At 46.8% G+C, this 22,721-nt stretch overlaps 1 protein-coding gene across 1 annotated transcript in view; it reads right to left on the minus strand.

Moving 5' to 3' along the window:
- Nucleotides 1-22,721, minus strand: part of LOC134573356 (ecto-ADP-ribosyltransferase 5-like) — a 58,984-nt gene that overhangs the window by 22,295 nt on the left and 13,968 nt on the right. Inside the window, exons 2-3 of the mRNA XM_063433062.1 lie at nt 12,123-12,188; nt 10,473-11,157 (exon numbers count right to left, since the gene is read on the minus strand). Of these exons, the coding sequence (XP_063289132.1) occupies nt 10,473-11,157; nt 12,123-12,185 (748 nt within the window). The 5' untranslated portion in view covers nt 12,186-12,188. The remainder of the gene's footprint in view (nt 1-10,472; nt 11,158-12,122; nt 12,189-22,721) is intronic.

Below are 22,721 nucleotides of genomic sequence, written 5' to 3' on the forward strand. Positions count from 1 at the left end.
GGCAAGAAATACATATTGACCGTAGTAGACTATGCCACTAGATACCCCGAAGCAGTAGCCCTGACGAATGTACATGCGGAGACCATAGTAGACGCCCTTATGCGTATATTTACCCGTATGGGGATCCCCCGGGAGATCATTTCGGATCAGGGTACCCAATTCACGGCCGAGGTCACGCAACAGCTTTGGAAAGTATGCGGGGTCCGAGCTATCCTTAATTCTCCATACCACCCCCAGTCCAATGGCCTCTGCGAACGGTTTAATGGGACCTTAAAACAAATGATCCGCACGTTCGTAGCCACCCAGAAGAACTGGGAGCGGTTCTTACCCCATCTCCTGTTCGCCTACCGAGAGGTGCCCCAAGAGTCCACTGGGTTCTCTCCCTTCGAACTGTTGTTCGGAAGGAGGGTAAGGGGACCCCTAGATCTAATCAGAGAACACTGGGAGGGGGGAACGACCATTGACGGCACCCCTATCGTACCCTATGTGTTGGAGTTTCGGAACCGCTTGGAGGAATTGACCCGGGCTGTGCGCAACAACCTCCAGGCGGCCCAGACACGCCAGCGCCAATGGTATGATAAGGGAGCCAGGGACCGCAGCTTTCAGGTCGGCCAGAAAGTACTAGACCTACGACCCGTCCCTACTGACAAGCTACAGGCTTCCTGGCGGGGCCCATTCAAGGTGGTAGAGCAGGTCTGCGATACCACCTATATAATCGGCCCCTGCGCCGGGACCGGGGACAGACGCATGTTCCATGTGAACATGCTGAAACCCTACCACGAGCGCACAGCGGAAGTATCCGCCATCTGCGCCTCGGCTGCGGAGGACACCGATAACCTACCCCTCCCTGACATGCTAGCCCGAGGAACGCTACAAGAGGATCTCGCAGCCGTACAATTAGGAGACCGCTTGAATCCCCAGGAAAAAGCTCAGGCCCAAAGTCTAATTAGGGAAAAAGGAGCCACTTTTTCCAACCTCCCGGGATATACCCCGTTAGCTACCCATCGGGTAGAAACCCTAGATCCGATCCCACTCCGTGGTAGTATGCGCCCTACCGCATTCCAGAAGCAGTGAGGGGGAACATGTACAAGGAGCTGAAGGAAATGTTGCAGTTAGGGGTAATTGAGCATTCGGATAGCCCCTGGGCATCCCCAGTAGTACTCGTGCCGAAGCGGGATGGAACTACCCGCTTCTGTGTAGATTACCGAAGGCTCAATGATAAAACCATATCCGATGCCTATCCCATGCCCCGGATAGACGAGCTATTAGACAAAATGGCTAGGGGGAAATACTTAACCACAATTGATCTTTGTAAAGGATATTGGCAAATTCCTCTAGCCGAGGACGCTATTCCCAAGTCAGCCTTCGTCACCCCATTTGGCCTGTACCAATTCCGGGTCATGCCATTTGGGATGAAGAACGCCCCGGCCACCTTCCAGAGGATGGTGGACCGACTATTGGACGGGTTTCAGGAGTACGCTTGCGCCTATCTAGACGACATAGCCATCTTTAGTTATTCCTGGGCCGATCATCTAGACCATATCGGAGCAGTACTAGACCGCATCCGGGAAGCCGGACTGACCCTCAAGCCCAGTAAATGTCATATAGGGATGGCCGAGGTCCAATACCTCGGACACCGAGTAGGCAGCGGCCACCAAAAACCCGAACCAGCCAAAATAGAGGCCGTAGCTAAATGGCCAACCCCCCGCACTAAAACCCAGGTACTAGCCTTTTTGGGGACTGCAGGGTATTACCGAAAGTTTGTACCTAACTACAGCGCCCTAGCCAAGCCCCTTACCGACTTAACCCGCAAGAACCTTCCCAAATTAGTAGTATGGGCCCCAGAGTGTGAACAGGCCTTCCAACTCCTAAAAAATGCCCTTGTTAATGCCCCTGTGTTAGCTGCTCCCGATCCGACTAAACGCTTTCTCGTCCATACAGACGCTTCAATGTTCGGATTGGGAGCAGTACTGAGCCAGATCGGAGACGATGGCGGTGAACATCCAGTAGCTTACCTCAGCCGAAAACTTTTAGGAAACTTTTAGGAATGCCTTGCCGTGGTGTGGGCCCTCAAGAAACTACAGCCCTATTTGTATGGACAAACATTCTCCCTGCTCACAGATCACAACCCGTTGGTCTGGCTGAACCGGGTGTCAGGAGACAATGCCAGGCTGCTGCGCTGGAGCTTAGCGCTGCAGCCCTTTGATTTCAACATCCAATATCGCCCGGGGAAGCTCAATGGAAATGCTGACGGGTTATCCCGACAAACTGACCTAGACAAGTGATCTGTGGGTACTCCTCCAGACATCCCCAAGCCGATCCGTTGGGATCAGACTGTGTATGCTGGCTTGGTTCTGGGGGAGCATTGTGGCAGAAGCAGCCACAAGAAACTATTACTTACAATGTTATTTGTCCTTAGAACTATCTGTCAATGAATATAATGTATATTGTACCAGCATGTTAATGGAATCGGTTCCCGAACCAGATATACGTACCCGGTTCGGGAACCGATTAAAAGTACCGAATGCCAGACCACCCTGCTGTGGTCGTATGTCTCCCATTAAGAAAGAAACAATGTTACACATACCGTAATTGGGTTCGTGGGTGGCCGCCGTTCGCCTAATCTCCACGTGGCGGCGGCCATCTTAACTGCCGAACAGCGGTGTTTGGTCGTCGAGCGTCTGGAACTAAAATCGGACGCTCGACTAACCAGACACCGCTCAGACCTCCAGGATCACCAAAACGTATGATTCAAACTGCCGAAGGGCCCGCCGTTCGGTAGTTTGAATTCCCCAGACTAGGGGATTCATCCGAACGAAGATTGGAGTCGGATGGCTGAACTGTTCGGTAGTTTCCGTTCAGTGAAATAGACCGACTACAGGGCCAGAATCTATGGAGCTGTTTTCGGCTACTGAATCCCTGCAGTCGGTCAAATCTTTAAATGTCTTTTACTCCCGAACCCCTGGTCTGATCTGGGTGAATTTTGAATATGTTGCTCACCCAGAACAGACCTACCAGGGGACCCCTCATTTGTCACCGTACCCCATGTATTTAGGGGACATCCAGAAACTGGGGAAAACTCTGTTCCCACTAATGAGCTTAACTGTTAATCTAAGGGGAGGAGAGGGAGAGGAGGTGACCACGATGTGATTGGATATTTTAAGTTACCTCCCTTGCATGGGAAAAAGACATAAAAGCAGATGTGTGAATAAAGCTGGCAGTTGACCTCCAAGCTATGTGTCGTCTAGTTCTTGGAGGGAAGGGATTGTAACTACGCTACCTGTTTTATACCTGTCTTGGATTGCTGTTCCTGTCTACCAGCGGAGCTACCTTGGATCATACCTCTACTCCGCTACAGTAACATTTGTTTGATTTAAATTATTCGCCTCATTGGAATGGCAGACTTAGTTCAGTGTAATAATTGCTTTGCATTTGTTTCACGTTCCACTTTTTGGAGGTTTGGTTGTTGTTTAATCTGTAGACAGTTCTCTATCTTGCGGCAGGAGATTGTATTTTTGAAGTCTGAGATTTGTAAATTATCTGGTAAACAAATTCAGGCTGGAACTGCTGCAAAGCCATTGCCGCAGAGACATACTAGGAATGGCAGATGGATTACTGTAGGATCTGGTAGACTTGGAGTTGTGGATAAAAGGCATATTGCACAGTCTGTTGTTCTACATAATTCATTTTCTGCACTTTCAGAGTGTAGTGGTGTTGTGCAGAGAGGCACTGAGGCTAGTGGTGTTGTGCAGAGAGGCACTGAGGCTAGTGGTGTTGTGCAGAGAGGCACTGAGGCTAGTGGTGTTGTGCAGAGAGGCACTGAGGCTAGTGGTGTTGTGCAGAGAGGCACTGAGGCTAGTGGTGTTGTGCAGAGAGGCACTGAGGCTAGTGGTGTTGTGCAGAGAGGCACTGAGGCTAGTGGTGTTGTGCAGAGAGGCACTGAGGCTAGTGGTGTTGTGCAGAGAGGCACTGAGGCTAGTGGTGTTGTGCAGAGAGGCTTGAAGACTATGGTGAGGCCTAATAGAAAGCAGTTGTTGTTGGGGGATTCCATCATAAGAGGTGTGGAGATGGACAATGGTGGTCTTGTGAGGTGTCTTCCCGGAGCTACTGCTCACAGAGACAGGAGACGTATCTGTAATATTGTTAAGCAAGCAAAGCAGGAAGGGGAATTGGATGTACTTGTCCATTTAGGGACAAATGACTTGGCTTGCAATGAGGTTTCAGAGGTTAAGGAAGTTTTTAGTGTTTTTGCCAATGAAATACGGCAGGTTGCTTCCACACTGTCATTCTCTGAAGTTCTGCCTGTGCATAACACTCAGAACGACAGGCGGATGCGTATTAGGGACTTTAACTTGTGGCTTGGTGAATGGTGTCGGGAGCAAGGATTTGGCTTTATTGCTCATGGTAGCTCTGTTTGGAATGGAAATAAACTGTACAAAAAAGATGGTTTGCATCTTTCTCAAAAGGGAACAAATGTTCTCAGTGAGCAGTTCAGAGGTTTTGCTAGGATGTTTTTAAACTAGGAGGGGGGGGGGGGCAAAAGGGTGATAAAACATCAATCCAATTGTCCCCCAAAACAAGGACAGAAGGTGCCTGTAGCAAGTGTGTTAAAAAAATGATAAGCTTAGAGTCATGTCTACAAATGCTCGCAGTTTTGGGAATAAGATCCATGAACTTGTGGCAATAATGGCAACTGATAGTGTAGATTTAGTCGCTGTTACTGAGACATGGTATAATGAGAAAAATGACTGGGACATAGCAATACCAGGGTACTCTTTATATAGAAAAGACAGGGAAGGCAAGAAAGGGGGAGGGGTGGCCCTGTATGTAAAGGATAGCATAAAATCTAGCCTAATAAAGGTAAGTGAGGCAAACATAGAGTCCGTTTGGGTTACGTTAGAATTTGGTAATCACACAGTAACTCGTGTAGGTGTGATTTATAGGCCCCCAGGACAAATTGAAGAGTTAGATAATCTACTAGTTGAAGAAATAGCTAAAATGACAATGAAGGGGGAAGTTATCATCATGGGTGACTTTAATCTTCCTGATGTGAATTGGAAAACAAAAATAGCTACTTGTGCCAGGAGCACACATATTCTAAACTCCCTACTGGGATTGTCTCTAAAACAAGTCGTTGAGGAGCCAACTCGTAAAGAGGCCATACTAGATTTAGTGTTAACAAATGGAGATTTGGTATCAGATATTACTGTAGGTGAAAGTTTAGGATCCAGTGATCATCAGTCAGTGTGGTTTAATATAAGAACAGTGACTGAGTCACACCACACAAAAACAAAAGTTTTAGACTTTAGAAAAACAGACTTTTCTAAAATTAGAATATGTGTAAAGGAGTCATTATCAGACTGGAGCAATTTATATGGAGTCCAAAAGAAATGGGATTATTTAAAAGTTGCACTACTGAAGGCAACAGAAAATTGCATTAGGCTTGTCAGTAAAAGCAAAAAATTCAAGAAACCACTGTGGTACTCCGCAGATGTGGCCAAAATAGTAAAAAACAAAAAGTTAGCATTTAGTAATTATAAAAAAAACCCAGAGTGAGGAAGACAGAGAATGACCTATAAGATTAGGCAGAAAGAGGCTAAGCAAGTTATAAGAACTTCCAAATCCCACACAGAAGAGAAAATAGCACAGTCAGTAAAAAAGGGGGACAAAACTTTTTTTAGATACATAAATGAGAAAAGAAAAGTAAAACAAGGATTAGTTAGATTAAAAACAAAAGAAGGAAGGTATGTAGATGAGGATAAAGGTCTAGCTGACTGCCTCAATGAATATTTTTGTTCGGTATTTACAGATGAAAATGAAGGAAAGGGACCTCAGTTAAGAAAAAGGATAAATGAGTCATTTATTACACGTGAGTTTACAGAGGAAGAGGTTCTATTTCAACTGTCAAAAGTAAAGACAAATAAGTCAATGGGACCTGATGGAATACACCCAAAGCTATTAAAAGAGCTTAGTGGTGTACTAGCAAAACCATTAACAGATTTATTTAACCAATCATTGATAACAGGAGTAGTCCCAGAAGATTGGAAGTTAGCGAATGTTGTGCCCATTCACAAGAAAGGTAATAGGGAGGAGTCGGGCAACTATAGGCCAGTAAGCCTTACTTCAGTAGTGGGGAAAGTGATGGAAACCATGTTAAAGGATAGGATTGTTGAACATCTAAAAACACATGGATTTCAAGACCAGAGACAACATGGGTTTACTTCAGGGAGATCATGCCAAACTAATCTTATTGATTTTTTTGATTGGGTAACTAAAATTATAGATCAGGGTGGTGCAGTAGACATTGCTTACCTAGATTTCAGTAAGGCTTTTGACACTGTTGCACATAGAAGGCTTATCAATAAACTACAATCTTTGAGTTTGGATTCCAATATTGTTGAATGGGTAAGGCAGTGGCTGAGTGACAGGCAGCAGAGGGTTGTAGTCAATGGAGTATATTCGAAGCTTGGGCTTGTCACCAGTGGGGTACCTCAGGGATCTGTACTTGGACCCATTCTCTTTAATATTTTTATTAGTGATATTGCAGAAGGTCTTGATGGTAAGGTGTGTCTTTTTGCGGATGATACTAAGATATGTAACAGGGTTGATGTTCCAGGAGGGATAAGCCAAATGGAAAATGATTTAGGTAAACTAGAAAAATGGTCAGAGTTGTGGCAACTGACATTTAATGTGGATAAGTGCAAGATAATGCATCTTGGACGTAAAAACCCAAGGGTAGAGTACAAAATATTTGATAGAGTCCTAACCTCAACATCTGAGGAAAGGGATTTAGGGGTGATTATTTCTGATGACTTAAAGGTAGGCAGACAATGTAATAGAGCAGCAGGAAATGCTAGCAGAATGCTTGGTTGTATAGGGAGAGGTATTAGCAGTAGAAAGAGGGAAGTGCTCATGCCATTGTACAGAACACTGGTGAGACCTCACTTGGAGTACTGTACACAGTACTGGAGACCCTATCTTCAGAAGGATATTGATACCTTAGAGAGAGTTCAAAGAAGGGCTACTAAACTGGTTCATGGATTGCAGGATAAAACTTACCAGGAAAGGTTAAAGGATCTTAACATGTATAGCTTGGAGGAAAGACGAGACAGGGGGGATATGATAGAAACATTTAAATACATAAAGGGAATCAACACAGTAAAGGAGGAGACTATATTTAAAAGAAGAAAAACTACCACAACAAGAGGACATAGTCTTAAATTAGAGGGACAAAGGTTTAAAAATAATATCAGGAAGTATTACTTTACTGAGAGGGTAGTGGATGCATGGAATAGCCTTCCAGCTGAAGTGGTAGAGGTTAACACAGTAAAGGAGTTTAAGCATGCGTGGGATAGGCATAAGTCTATCCTAACTATAAGATAAGGCCAGGGACTAATGAAAGTATTTAGAAAACTGGGCAGACTAGATGGGCCAAATGGTTCTTATCTGCCGTCACATTCTATGTTTCTATGTTTCTATGTTTCTATATATATATATAGTATTTGAGAACAAGCTTGATTATTATACAGATTAAGAAAGCTGATTATTGATATGTGGTTTTACTTTTGCTTTTAAATATTTGTTTTTAATATATTGCTACAAATTGTGTTAATAGTTCTACGAACCGTCCTACAGACTATGCTCAACTACTTGGTCCAGCACTTAAAGAACGGGTTCTGACCCCATTTTATTGGAACAAAGGTTTTCACACCTGGAGCAAGGTACAAAATACTCTGTACAAGGTGAGCAGTTTGCAACCTATTGTGATTGATATCCACTGATATTTTGGGGGGACACAATGTCCACTAGCTTTATTTATTTAAGTAATAGTCCTGCTGTGGGGGTATAGGGCATAGAACAGATTTGTGGCCGAACCGACACGTCTCCGAATGTCCGAGGTCCTGAACAAAGTTTTGCATTCGCAAATTTCTTTCGGAAGAAACGAAATATTTCATTCTGCACAAATGTACAAATCATGTTTGTTGTCAAGATACAGAATGTAAAAGTGCACAGGCAGTTCATTTATGAGATGAATGGCTGCTTGTTGCATTTGCCTGTGTGGGAATAAAGTTCCTTTGGATTGACCTGAGTGCAGGATACATTGTATGTAAGTGCCAGGATCAGATCAAGAGCCCATTGAGCCTGGTGTAAATGCTTGACAGGCTGCTTGCCAATCGTGCAGGCTGGCCAACAAAGGACATGCCATGCAGACAGCACCCTGAGTTTGGCATAAATGCGTCTAATGATGCGCTCGCTCCACGTTTTCTAAGGGCTGTTCCCCAGCACTCACTTATCTAATAACACGTGAATGTCCTCTCCTTATCGTCTTACTAGCAGGCAGAGCTCCTGGTCAGGCCCGGACTGGCCATCGGGCAAACCGGGCAAATGCCCGGTGGGCCGCGATGGCCATGGGCCGACGCCGGCAGGAAAGACCAAGAGATCTCCCCTGCCGGCCCATGCGCAGCAGCACCGGCCCCAAGATGGAGGTCTAACCCATCACGGGCCGGAGGGGAGATCGGGCAGTGAGCCAGTCTCCCTCGGCGCACGGCGACAGCTTCCTTTATCTTCTTCTCGCAAGCTCCGAGATTATCAGAGCGTTGCCATGGTAACCAGCGGCAACGCTCTGAAAAAACGGCACTCGCTAGAGGGAAAGAGATGGTCTGTACCCTGCGGGGTACAGACTGAATTACCTGCCGTTGGACCGCCAGGGATGTGTGTGTGGCGTAGCCCCCCCTCACTGGACCACCAGGTATGTGAATGCTCCCTCCCCCCCCTGCAAAGTTAAAAGGGGGAATAAATTGATTTTTTTTTTTTAAATAATAATAATTTAAGGCCATATACACACAAACACATCACACACATACAAACACACTACACACACTGCACCCCTGCACTAACACTCACTGCACCACTAACACACAAACATTCTGCTCCCCTGCACTAACACACACTGCACTAACACACACTGCACTAACACACACTGCAGTAACACAAACACACACTGCACTAACACGCACTAACACACACTGCAGTAACACACTAACACACACTGCACTAACACACACTGCAGTAACACACAAACACACACTGCACTAACACACAAACATACTGCTCCCCTGCACTAACACACAAACATACTGCTCCCCTGCACTAACACACAAACATACTGCTCCCCTGCACTAACACACACTGCACTAACACACAGACATACTGCTCCCCTGCACTAACACACTACACACACAGCACCCCCTGCACTAACACACAAACACACTGCATACACTCTATACCCCTACATACACACTACAGCCCCTGCATTAACACGCAATACACAATCTATACCCCTATATTCACACTGCACCTCCTGCACTTACACACAAACACACTACACACACTCTATACCCCGTATATACACACTATTCCCCTGTCACTCACATACACACTCTATACCCCATAAACCTACACTACACTCCCTGCACTCTCATACGTTATACCCCTATAAACACACACATTACACCCCCTGCATGCACCCACACTAATTTATATCCCCTATAAATACATATTCTGCACCCCCTGGACACACACTACACCACCTATGCATACATTACCCCCCCTATACACATGTGCTCTACAGTTCCTATATGCATACACACACTAGAGCCCCTAGATACACTCACAAACACACAGTACAGCTCCTTAAATGCACACACTCCACAGGCCCTATATAAATACACATACTTTACAACCCAGAGACACACACACTACAGCCCCTAGCCACATGCAGTACGCCACAAACAGACCCCTTCACATACACAATTGCTCTACACACATGCAACGTCCAAACATATACAACAACACAAGGAACATCCCCACACATGCACAACACTCTTTAACAGTCCGGTTCCTGTTTTGATCTCTGGTATCCCACTATTGAGGACACCAGAGACAAATCGCCAGCAAATGCAGCACAAACTCAACCCCCCCTCTCCCCCCCACAAAAACAACTCATGGCATTTATTTTAGCTCTGGAGGAGCGTCACATTAACATACTCATTTGGTGGGGGGGGAGGGGGTGTGCGTGTCAATGGTGGTGACATGACATGCCCCCTTTCTGGCCCCGCCCCTAATAGTGGGCTGCTCTGCCTTTAATTGCCCGGGCTGAATTTTTGTCCCAGTCCGGCCCTGCTCCTGGTATACAGTCTGGGACAGAGAAAAGGTGGATGTAGAAGAAAGGGAGCATGCCACAGTGTTAGAGAGACTGAAGCAGCAAGAGTATGTGCATAGTGCGCAAAGTCAGCTTTACATGAACTAATTTCATTGTCAGCCAGTCCGCACGCGTTTTGTTCCCCTACATTCCTCTTAAGTTTCCATAGTCCAGAAGTGTTGTTTGTTTTTTAACATTGGGCCTATTCCATGGGCATGGGCCTGGAGCTGGTAAGTGCTCATTAACAACTTACAGTTAGCATTATACTTACATCCAAGGTAAGCACAGTTGAAATAACTGCACTTCTCACCGGTACTTTTTATAGTCACACAATTCTCATTTTGTTTTTTCTTTTCAAACTTCTCATAGACTGGAATTAATATTTCTTGCTCTTTAAAGTGAGACAAATCTTGAATATCCACACCTAAGCAGGTAGTTATAGTGAAAAATGTACCAGTTCCAAACTTTTCAGCTGTATCTTTGTTCAGAGATGAGGAAGCGAATCGTCCAAATCTCATATATTGAGATACACTGTAAGAAATTAGGCTTCCCCGGTAAGTGGTATTAATACAGCCTCGTCCCAGGAGCTGCAAGGCTCTGGTCAGATAGAAATGAAAGGCTTTGAAATGGAATTTTTTCATGTAATACTCTGTAGACTGTCCAGCTATGCTCACGTTGTTGTTTAACTCGTGATAAATTTTATAGGGCCTTTCCATGGTATACAATACAACCGCTGTCCCATATTCATCCTTAAATCCAGTCGGTAGTTTGTTGTTTATTTTAGGTTTTATTGTCCTCCAGGCGTCCTCTGCATAATCCCACCCAGTTTGAAATTTTTTATATATATTTTTTTCCTTCTGGAGAATACTTGGGGCATCCTTCTCCATGTTCCCTTCACAGCCGATATATTGATCATCAAACGTGTCGGCCATCATGTCCAAAATCTCACATTCTATCTTTAGGGAGAAACACAGCAATAAGTATTGTTATTGATAAAGTGAGTTACGTGATGGCTCTATTATAGAAACAATAGGTCATGACATATTAACTCACATGTGTAATATGTCATAACAATGTGTCATGTTCACTTCAACAGATAGTCAGCGTTCCCCCCAAAAATGCTTAAAACTCTCCTGGCGTCAATAGGCATGCCTGATCCCCTACCCAAACTCCTAGTAAAATAAATCGTGCCTACCCCCTTACCCTAATAATAGTGAAGGGGGAACAAAAAATCGAATAACATCATATCTCTTGTTTCTTCGTAAATGTGTGGCAAAGGCTTTATAAAGGATTATCCCACCTTGAAAGCTCATTCTGCGCAGAGCCTTCAAAAGTTTTATTTTTTTCATATGATTTTAGTTTAAGTTCTCTCAAAAACAGAGTATTAAATAGAAAAAAAAAAGTACAGTGTGGCAGGGGTCTTACAATGTACCATTGTGCTGAAGTCCCTGATCTTTGTGGCTCCTAACAATGCCCCTGCTCAGCACCATAACCACTTAAAATAACTGAAGTGATTATGGTGCCTAGAATTTCCAATGGCTGTACCATAGCTCAGTGTTAAATGTTTTTCAAATTAACAGAGAATTAAAGTCTCCGAGTACCGTGACTCCACCAACTACTGTACGTATGTTTAAGGTGGAATGTAACTCCACATTAGTCAACCAATACATACCAACAATAATATCACTAATTAATCAGTGATGCCCAGACTATCATTGCTGCTCTTTATTGTTTGGGCCAATATGGAGGCTTTATCCTGAGCAGCAGAGAAGGGTCAGTCTGCTGGTGGCCAGGGTCCAGGGACCCTTATTCAATGCAGGGTATGAGATTAAGTTGTTATGGTACATAGAGGATGATTTGTGCACCTTTAATAGTGGAATCTCTAATGTCAGGAAGCGGACACAGACAGTTTGAGAAGTACCTTGGTTGGGAGCAGCAGGTGAATGATAATGAGAGACAGGAGGCATATTAGTCTCATCTTCATTGTCTGTAACGAGAAAAGTGAGGAAAAATAAACTCTTTTGTTAAAGAAAAAAAAGTGCAATTATTTGTGTTATTATTTCTGATCTCTATGGAACCACAAACTAAACATAAAGTGAAAGGTTGCAGGATAGAACTGAGTCCTGATTGGATATCTGCAGGAGAATTCAATGTCAGTTATAATACTTGAATAACAGCAGCTCAACATCTGTCCCTTTATCACCCAACACAAAGTATTGATAAAAAGGGCAGAACTGCTGGGGAAACTGAGAAAAATAAACCAAAAAAGGTGTGGGGGGGGGGGGGGGGGGGGGGGGGAAATGTGTGGACTGAGGTACAAAGAATAGGATAGAAAGTGAATTAAATGTCCTCCTTAACACACATCTTCAACTGCTCTCTTACTTCTGGCACTGTCTCTGCTGTCCTTAAACATGCTACTGTAGTACCCATCTTAAAAAAAACATGTCTTGACCCATCCTCACCTTCTAACTATTGTCCTATATCCCTGCTCCCTTTTTCCTCAAAACTTCTTGAAAGACTAGTCTTTACCCGTCTGGCCTGCTTCCTCAACTCCAACTCTCTCCTTGACCCTCTTCAGTCTGGCTTCCGCCCCCTCCACTCTACAGAGTCTGCCCTTATCAAAGTCACTAACGACCTAATCGCAGCTAAATCTAAAGGCCACCACTCCATACTAATCTTCTTGACCTCTCTGCTGCCTTTGACACCTTGACCATGTTCTCCTTCTCCAAATTCTTCAATCACTCGGTCTCTGTGACTCTGTCCTCTCGTAGTTTTCCTCTTATCTCTCCCAACGCTCATTCAGTGTCTCCTTTTCTAATGATACCTCCCGCATTCATCCTGTCTCAGTTGGAGTCCCCCAAGGCTCTGTCCTTGGTCTCCTTCTATTTTCTCTTTACACTGCCTCTCTTGGCAAACTTATTTCCTCATATGGATTTTAATACCACTTGTACGCTGATGACACCAAGCTATATCTCTCCTCCCCGGACCTCTCCCCTGCTGTCCTGCAACGTGTCACCTCTTTCTTCTATCTCTGATTGGATGTCCTCCCACTTTCTGAAACTGAATCTTTCCAAAACAGAACTTCTTGTCTTTCCTCCTCCTAATATTAATCCTCCTCTCTCGCTCTCCCTTCAGATTGGTGGTACCCATATCAGCCCATCCTTACAAGCACGTTGTCTTGGTGTTACTTTTGATTCTGGCCTCATCTTTGAGCCTCACATCCGGTCTGTTGTCAAATCATGCCAATTCCACCTTAAAAACATTGCCTGCATCCGCCCCTTTCTTACATACGATGCTACCAGTGGCGGATCCAGAGCCTGATCTCGGGAGGGGCACTTGTAGATTATTTAAAGAAATAATCCAGACACAATAACCACTACAGCTCAGTGTAGTGGTTATGGTGTCTATAGTGCCGGGACCCCCTCCCAGAGTAAGTAGTCAAACCGTTTAAGAACAGTTTGACAACTTACCTGAAGTCTGCTGGAAAATGGGGCTGTAGTAGTGCATTGGAGCAGTAGTGTGTGTGAGTGGTGCAATGTGTAAGGGGTGCAGTGTGTGTGTGAGGGGGACAGTGTGTGAGCGTGTGTGAGAGCGGCAGTGTATGTCAGGGATGCAGTGTATGTGTGGGACAGTATGTGTGTGTAACAGTTGCAGTGTGTGTGTGTGAGTATTGCAGTGTATGTGTGAGTGTGGGCAATGTGTGTATATGGGGCGGCAGTGTGTGTGTATGAGGGGGCAGTATGGGGGGCAGTACAGGTCTATGGGGGTCAGTGTGTGTGTATGAGGGGGCAGTATGGGGGCAGTACAGGTCTATGGGGGTCAGTGTGTGTGTATGGGGGCCAGTGTGTGTGTATGGGGGCAGTATGGGGGGCAGTGTGTGTGTATGGGGGGCAGTATGGGTGTATGGGGGGCAGTATGGGTGTATGGGGGGCAGTGTGGGTGTATGGGGGCAGTGTGGGTGTATGGGGGCAGTGTGGGTGTGTATGGGGGGCAGTATGGGTGTATGGGGGGCAGTATGGGTGTATGGGGGGCAGTGTGGGTGTATGGGGGCAGTGTGGGTGTATGGGGGCAGTGTGGGTGTATGGGGGGCAGTGTGGGTGTATGGGGGGCAGTGTGGGTGTATGGGGGGCAGTATGTGTGTAATGGGGGGCAGTGTGTGTGATATAAGGGTATGGGGTCTTTTTTTTTATATTTTTTTTTTTTATTTTATTTAAATAAATATTATATGTCCCCCCTCCCTTCTTACCTTTACTGGGGGAGGGGGGACATTTCCCTGGTGGTCCGGTGGGCGATTCATTGATGGTCCCAGTGGGGAGAGTTCACTCTCGCGAGATTTGGAGCGTTTCCGTGGTAACCGCGGCAACGCTCCAAATCTCGCGAGAGGAGGACCCGGAGGAGCTGCAGCCTGACCTCCGGGTCCTCCCTCTAACTCCCTCCCTCCCCCGCCGGCCGCCAGCACAGTGCCTGCGGACCGGGGAGGGAGATCTGTGATCTCCGGTCCGCACGCACATTTAAGGGCTGGCAGGGGAGGGAGAGGGAGAGGGAGACCGTCGGTATTCTCGGGGGGGGCAATTGCCCCGTTGCCCCCCCCCTGGATCCGCCACTGGATGCTACTAAAGAGCTTGTCCATGCTCTACTAATCTCTCACATGGACTATTGTAACGCTCTCCTAATTGGTCTTCCCAATAACCATATTGCTCCGCTACAGTCTGTAATGAATGCTGCAACCAGACTGATTTTCCTCTCTAGTCGTTCCTCTCACACCTCACCCTCTGTCAGTTCTTACATTGGCTTCCTGTATACTATAGGCAGGCCCGGACTGGCCATCGGGCACACCGGGCAAATGCCCAGTGGGCCGCGGTGGCCATGGGCAGAGGCCGACAGGGAGCTCACAGGATCTCCCCTGCTGGTCTTTGCAGGGTCGGCACTATCCGAGTGCCGGCACTGCAGTAGCCCTCGGCGGGCCGGTGGGGAGATCAAAGATCACCGGCCCACATGCAGGATATTGTGGCCGCCAGCAGGGAGAGAGGGAGCCAGGAGAGGAACCCGGCGGAGCTCTAACTTACAGCTCCGCTGGGTTCCTCTAGCGAGATCCGGATCTCGCGAGAGTGAACTCTAGCCCCACAGGCTAGAGTTCACTCACCATGAGGAATACCAGGGATAGCAGCAGCAGGATTCCCCCCTCCCAGGCATAAGGTAAGAAGGGAGGGGGGATATAATCACTCAAGTAAAAGCAGCCTCACTTACTCACAGACACACTGCACCCCTAACACTCACATCACCCTCACACACACACACACACACACACACACACACCCTGCACCCCTAACACTCACAGCAACCTTACACACACTGCACCCCTAACACTCACAGCACCCTCACTCACACACACACACACACTGCACCCCTGACACTCACAGCACCCTCACTCACACTGCACCCCTGACACTCACAGCACCCTCACTCACACACACACACACTGCACCCCTAACACTCACAGTACCCTCACTCACACACACACACTGCACCCCTGACACTCACAGCACCCTCACTCACACACACTGCATCCCTGACACTCACAGCACCCTCACTCACACACACACACACACACACACTGCATCCCTGACACTCACAGCACCCTCACTCACACACACTGCATCCCTGACACTCACAGCACCCTCACTCACACACACACACACACACACACACACTGCATCCCTGACACTCACAGCACGCACACACACACACACACACACACACACACACTGCACCCCTGACACTCACAGCACCCTCACTCACACACACACACACACACTGCATCCCTGACACTCACAGCACAAACACACACACTGCACCCCTGACACTTACAGCACACACACTCACACACACACACACACACACACACACACACAGACACACACACACACACTGCATCCCTGACACTCACAGCACACCCCCCCCCCCACACACACACACACCCTGCACCCCTGACATTCACAGCACCCTCACTCACACACACACACACAAACACACACACACACACACACTGCACCCCTGTCACTCACAGCACCCTCACTCACACACACACACACACACACACACACACACACACTGCATCCCTGACACTCACAGCACAAACACACACACACACTGCACCCCTGACACTCACAGCACACACACACTCTCACACACACACACACACTGCATCCCTGACACTCACAGCACCCTCACACACACACACACTGCACCCCTGACATTCACAGCACCCTCACTCACACACACACTGCACCCCTGACACTCACAGCACCCTCACTGACACACACACACACACTGCATCCCTGACACTCACAGTACCCTCACTCACACACACACACTGCACCCCTGACACTCACAGCACCCTCACTCACACACACTGCATCCCTGACACTCACAGCACCCTCACTCACACACACACACACACACACACTGCATCCCTGACACTCACAGCACCCTCACTCACACACACTGCATCCCTGACACTCACAGCACCCTCACTCACACACACACACACACACACACTGCATCCCTGACACTCACAGCACGCACACACACACACACACACACACACACTGCACCCCTGACACTCACAGCACCCTCACTCACACACACACACACACACACACTGCATCCCTGACACTCACAGCACAAACACACACACTGCACCCCTGACACTTACAGCACACACACTCACACACACACACACACACACACACACACACACAGACACACACACACACACTGCATCCCTGACACTCACAGCACACCCCCCCCCCACACACACACACACCCTGCACCCCTGACATTCACAGCACCCTCACTCACACACACACACACACACACACACACACACACTGCACCCCTGTCACTCACAGCACCCTCACTCACACACACACACACACACACACACACACACACACTGCATCCCTGACACTCACAGCACAAACACACACACACACTGCACCCCTGACACTCACAGCACACACACACTCTCACACACACACACACACTGCATCCCTGACACTCACAGCACCCTCACACACACACACACTGCACCCCTGACATTCACAGCACCCTCACTCACACACACACTGCACCCCTGACACTCACAGCACCCTCACTGACACACACACACACACTGCATCCCTGACACTCACAGCACCCTCACTCACACACACAGCATCCCTGACACTCACAGCACCCTCACTCACACACACACACACACACACACACACTGCACCCCTGACACTTACAGCACACACACTCACACACACACTGCATCCCTGACACTCACAGCACCCTCACACACACACACACTGCATCCCTGACACTCACACAGACACACACTGCATCCCTGACACTCACAGCACTCTCGCTCACACACACACAGCATCCCTGAAACTCACAGCACCCTCACTCACACACACACACTGCATCCCTGACACTCATAGCACACACACACACTGCACCCCTGACACTCACAGCACACACACTCACACACACACACTGCATCCCTGACACTCACAGCACCCTCACACACACACACACTGCACCCCTGACACTCACAGCAGCCTCACTCACACACACACACTGCACCCCTAACACTCACAGCACCCTCACTCACACACACACTGCACCCCTGACACTCACAGCTTCCTCAAACGCACACACTGCACCCTCACACACAGCTTCCTCACATGCACATAGCACCCTCATGCAAACACAGCACCCACTCACACACAGCACCCATCACACACACTACACCCCTTACACACACACACTGCACAATATGCTTTCCTAGCATTTGTTTCCTGGTATCCCAACTATGGAGACACCAGAGACAAATTTCAAGCAACCACAGTGCAAGCATGTTATTAAATTTGCTTGCGCTGTGCAGAACAAATACAGGGTTTTTTTTCTCAGGCCAGAGCTCTTTAGCACTGGCCTATCCTGAAGAGCATTGAACCAACATGCTCACTTTGTGATGGGGCGTGCTTGTCATTGGTGATGACAAAAAACACGTCATCTGGCCCCGCCCCCGGGGAGAATTTTCTTCCCAGTCCGGCACTGACTATAGGAGTCAATTCAAAGTGCTAACCCATACCTACAGGGAGTGCAGAATTATTAGGCAAGTTGTATTTTTGAGGATTAATTTTATTATTGAACAACAACCATGTTCTCAATGAACCCAAAAAACTAAAAAATTAATATCAAAGCTGAATATTTTTGGAAGTAGTTTTTAGTTTGTTTTTAGTTATAGCTATTTTAGGGGGATATCTGTGTGTGCAGGTGACTATTACTGTGCATAATTATTAGGCAACTTAACAAAAAACAAATATATACCCATTTCAATTATTTATTTTTACCAGTGAAACCAATATAACATCTCAACATTCACAAATATACATTTCTGACATTCAAAAACAAAACAAAAACAAATCAGTGACCAATATAGCCACCTTTCTTTGCAAGGACACTCAAAAGCCTGCCATCCATGGATTTTGTCAGTGTTTTGATCTGTTCACCATCAACATTGTGTGCAGAAGCAACCACAGCCTCCCAGACACTGTTCAGAGAGGTGTACTGTTTTCCCTCCTTGTAAATCTCACATTTGATGATGGACCACAGGTTCTCAATGGGGTTCAGATCAGGTGAACAAGGAGGCCATGTCATTAGATTTTCTTCTTTTATACCCTTTCTTGCCAGCCACGCTGTGGAGTACTTGGACGCGTGTGATGGAGCATTGTCCTGCATGAAAATCATGTTTTTCTTGAAGGATGCAGACTTCTCCCTGTACCACTGCTTGAAGAAGGTGTCTTCCAGAAACTGGCAGTAGGACTGGGAGTTGAGCTTGACTCCATCCTCAACCCGAAAAGGCCCCACAAGCTCATCTTTGATGATACCAGCCCAAACCAGTACTCCACCTCCACCTTGCTGGCGTCTGAGTCGGACTGGAGCTCTCTGCCCTTTACCAATCCAGCCACGGGCCCATCCATTTGGCCCATCAAGACTCACTCTCATTTCATCAGTCCATAAAACCTTAGAAAAATCAGTCTTGAGATATTTCTTGGCCCAGTCTTGACGTTTCAGCTTGTGTGTCTTGTTCAGTGGTGGTCGTCTTTCAGCCTTTCTTACCTTGGCCATGTCTCTGAGTATTGCACACCTTGTGCTTTTGGGCACTCCAGTGATGTTGCAGCTCTGAAATATGGCCAAACTGGTGGCAAGTGGCATCTTGGCAGCTGCACGCTTGACTTTTCTCAGTTCATGGGCAGTTATTTTGCGCCTTGGTTTTTCCACACGCTTCTTGCGACCCTGTTGACTATTTTGAATGAAACGCTTGATTGTTCGATGATCACGCTTCAGAAGCTTTGCAATTTTAAGAGTGCTGCATCCCTCTGCAAAATATCGCACTATTTTTGACTTTTCTGAGCCTGTCAAGTCCTTCTTTTGACCCATTTTGCCAAAGGAAAGGAAGTTGCCTAATAATTATGCACACCTGATATAGGGTGTTGATGTCATTAGACCACACCCCTTCTCATTACAGAGATGCACATCACCTAATATGCTTAATTGGTAGTAGGCTTTCGAGCCTATACAGCTTGGAGTAAGACAACATGCATAAAGAGGATGATGTGGTCAAAATACTCATTTGCCTAATAATTCTGCACTCCCTGTATAAAGCAGTGAATAATTTTAGCCCCTCTTATATCTCCTCACAGATCCATAGGTGTGCCCCTTCTCGGTCTCTCCACTCAGCCCATGACCTTCTTCTGTCCGCTGCTCACACCCGTACGGCCAACTCGCCTTTGCAGGACTTCTCGTGGGTGGCACCCTTCCTATGGAATCGCCTGACTACCGCCATCAGACTCTCTCCTAGTCTTCAATCATTTAAACCCATTTCTTTAGAATAGCCTAAGGCCTCCCAGACTAACCTCTACCTCACATACTTGTCTCTTGCTCTCTCCTAAAGGGCAGCACTCTACTCTCTTCTTCAGCTCTGCTTCACTCCCACCTTATTTGATTGTGATTTCCTGTCCTAATGTGTTTTATACCCCACCTCCTAAAGACTTTAAGCTTGTTTGAGCAGGGCCCTCTTCAACCTATCGTTTCTGTAAGTTTTTGTGTAATTATCCTATAAATGGTGATAAAAATAATAATAATAATAATAATAATAAAATAATACTTATTATAACTGGAATAAAGTGAATGAGAGTCCAGGGAAAGGTGGTGAAATAAAAACCTATTTGTTAAACAAGACACCTGATAGTAGAGGTGTGACTGAACAAACACAATAAAGGTCTCCAGAAATAAAGGAGGAGAGGCGTGATAATAATCAGACTGCAGGGAATGAGAGGAAAGTAAAACACACTAGGGAATAAACACCTGAGTTGAGATGAGGAAATGAAAGAAAGTTAAGAGAGGAGGGATGGCAGAGGTCTGCCCTGAACTCGGCCATATGGGGCTCTACCAGTCTAACCTTGGGTGGACCTCAGATGACAGTAAGGGCCACACAGACTAGTAACCAGTCCAGGCTGGCCCCGTAACCTGGAGAGTTAGCAGCGTGTCAGTATGGCGGTAAAACATGATATCTGTCTATATCTCAGTGAGAGTATTAAGTGGACAGAACTCCAGCCCTGGTATCTCACAGTCACTGGTTCAATTCCACAGTGATAAAGCCGGTAACACACAGAGATATGTGATATGATTTCCTGGAATCTCACTCACACTGGCTGAAGAGGACAACAAGGTACATAACAGTCCGAGCTTTCCTGGGGATCTCTTCCATCTATACAATGAGGTCTCAGCTACCAAGGAACTCCTTACTAGCATGCAGCATTTGCTTCACAACATAAAGACCCCATACTGGAACACAGCCTCTACCCCCAAGAGACCCCTTACTAGGACACAACATTTACCTCCCAACATAAAGACCCCTTACTAGGACACAACATTTACCTCCCAACATAAAGACCCCTTACTAGGACACAGCCTTAACCTCCCAACATAAAGACCCCTTACTAGGACACAACATTTACCTCCAAACATAAAGACCCCTTACTAGGACACAACATTTACCTCCCAACATAAAGACCCCTTACTAGGACACAACATTTACCTCCCAACATAAAGACCCCTTACTAGCACACAGCCTTTACTTTACTGGCACACATCCTTTACTTCTCAACATAAAGACCCTTTACTAGCACACATCCTTTACTTCCCAACATAAAGACCCCTTACTAGGACACAGTCTTTACCTCCTAACATGGAGACCCCTTTCTAGGACACAGCCTTTACCTCCCAACATAAAGAATCCTTACTAGGACACAGCCTTTACCTCCCAACATGGAGACCCCTTACTTGCACACAGCCTTTAGTTCCCAACATGGAGACCCCTTACTAGCATACAGCCTTTAGTTCCCAACATGGAGACCCCTTACTTGCACACAGCCTTTATCTCCCAACACAGAGACCCCTTACCTCCCAACATAAAGAATCCTTACTAGCACAGAACCTTTACCTCCCAACATGGAGACCCCTTACTAACTCACAGCCTTTACTTCCCAACATGGAGACCCCTTACTTGCACACAGCCTTTACCTCCCAACACAGAGACCCCTTACTAACACACAGCCTATACCTTCCAACAAAAAGACCCCTTACTAGCACACACCCTTTACCGCCCAACATGGAGACCCCTTACTAACACACAGCCTTTACCTCCCAAAATGGAGACCCCTTACTAACACACAGCCTTTACTTCCCAAAATGGAGACCCCTTACTAACACACAGCCTTTACTTCCCAAAATGTAGGCCCCTTACTAGTACACAGCCTTTACCTCCCAAAATGGAGACCCCTTACTAACACACAGCCTTTACCTCCCAACACAGAGACCCCTTACTAACACACAGCCTTTACTTCCCAAAATGGAGACCCCTTACTAACACACAGCCTTTACTTCCCAAAATGAAGTAACACACAGCCTTTACCTCCCAACACAGAGACCCCTTACTAACACACAGCCTTTACCTCCCAACACAGAGACCCCTTACTAACACACAGCCTTTACCTCCCAACACAGAGACCCCTTACTAACACACAGCCTTTACTTCCCAAAATGGAGACCCCTTACTAGTACACAGCCTTTACCTACCAACACAGAGACCCCTTACTAACACACAGCCTTTACCTCCCAACACAGAGACCCCTTACTAACACACAGCCATTACCTCCCAACATGGAGACCCCTTACTAGCACACAGCCTTTACCTCCCAACACAGAGACCCCTTACTAACACACAGCCTTTACCTCCCAACACAGAGACCCCTTACTAACACACAGCCTTTACCTTCCAACACAAACACTCCTTACTAACACAGACCCTTTACCGCCCAACATGGAGACCCCTTACTAACACACAGCCTTTACCTCCCAAAATGGAGACCCCTTACTAACACACAGCCTTTACTTCCCAAAATGT

The sequence above is a fragment of the Pelobates fuscus genome, chromosome 1 (assembly GCF_036172605.1).
Source record: "Pelobates fuscus isolate aPelFus1 chromosome 1, aPelFus1.pri, whole genome shotgun sequence".
NCBI lineage: Eukaryota > Metazoa > Chordata > Amphibia > Anura > Pelobatidae > Pelobates > Pelobates fuscus.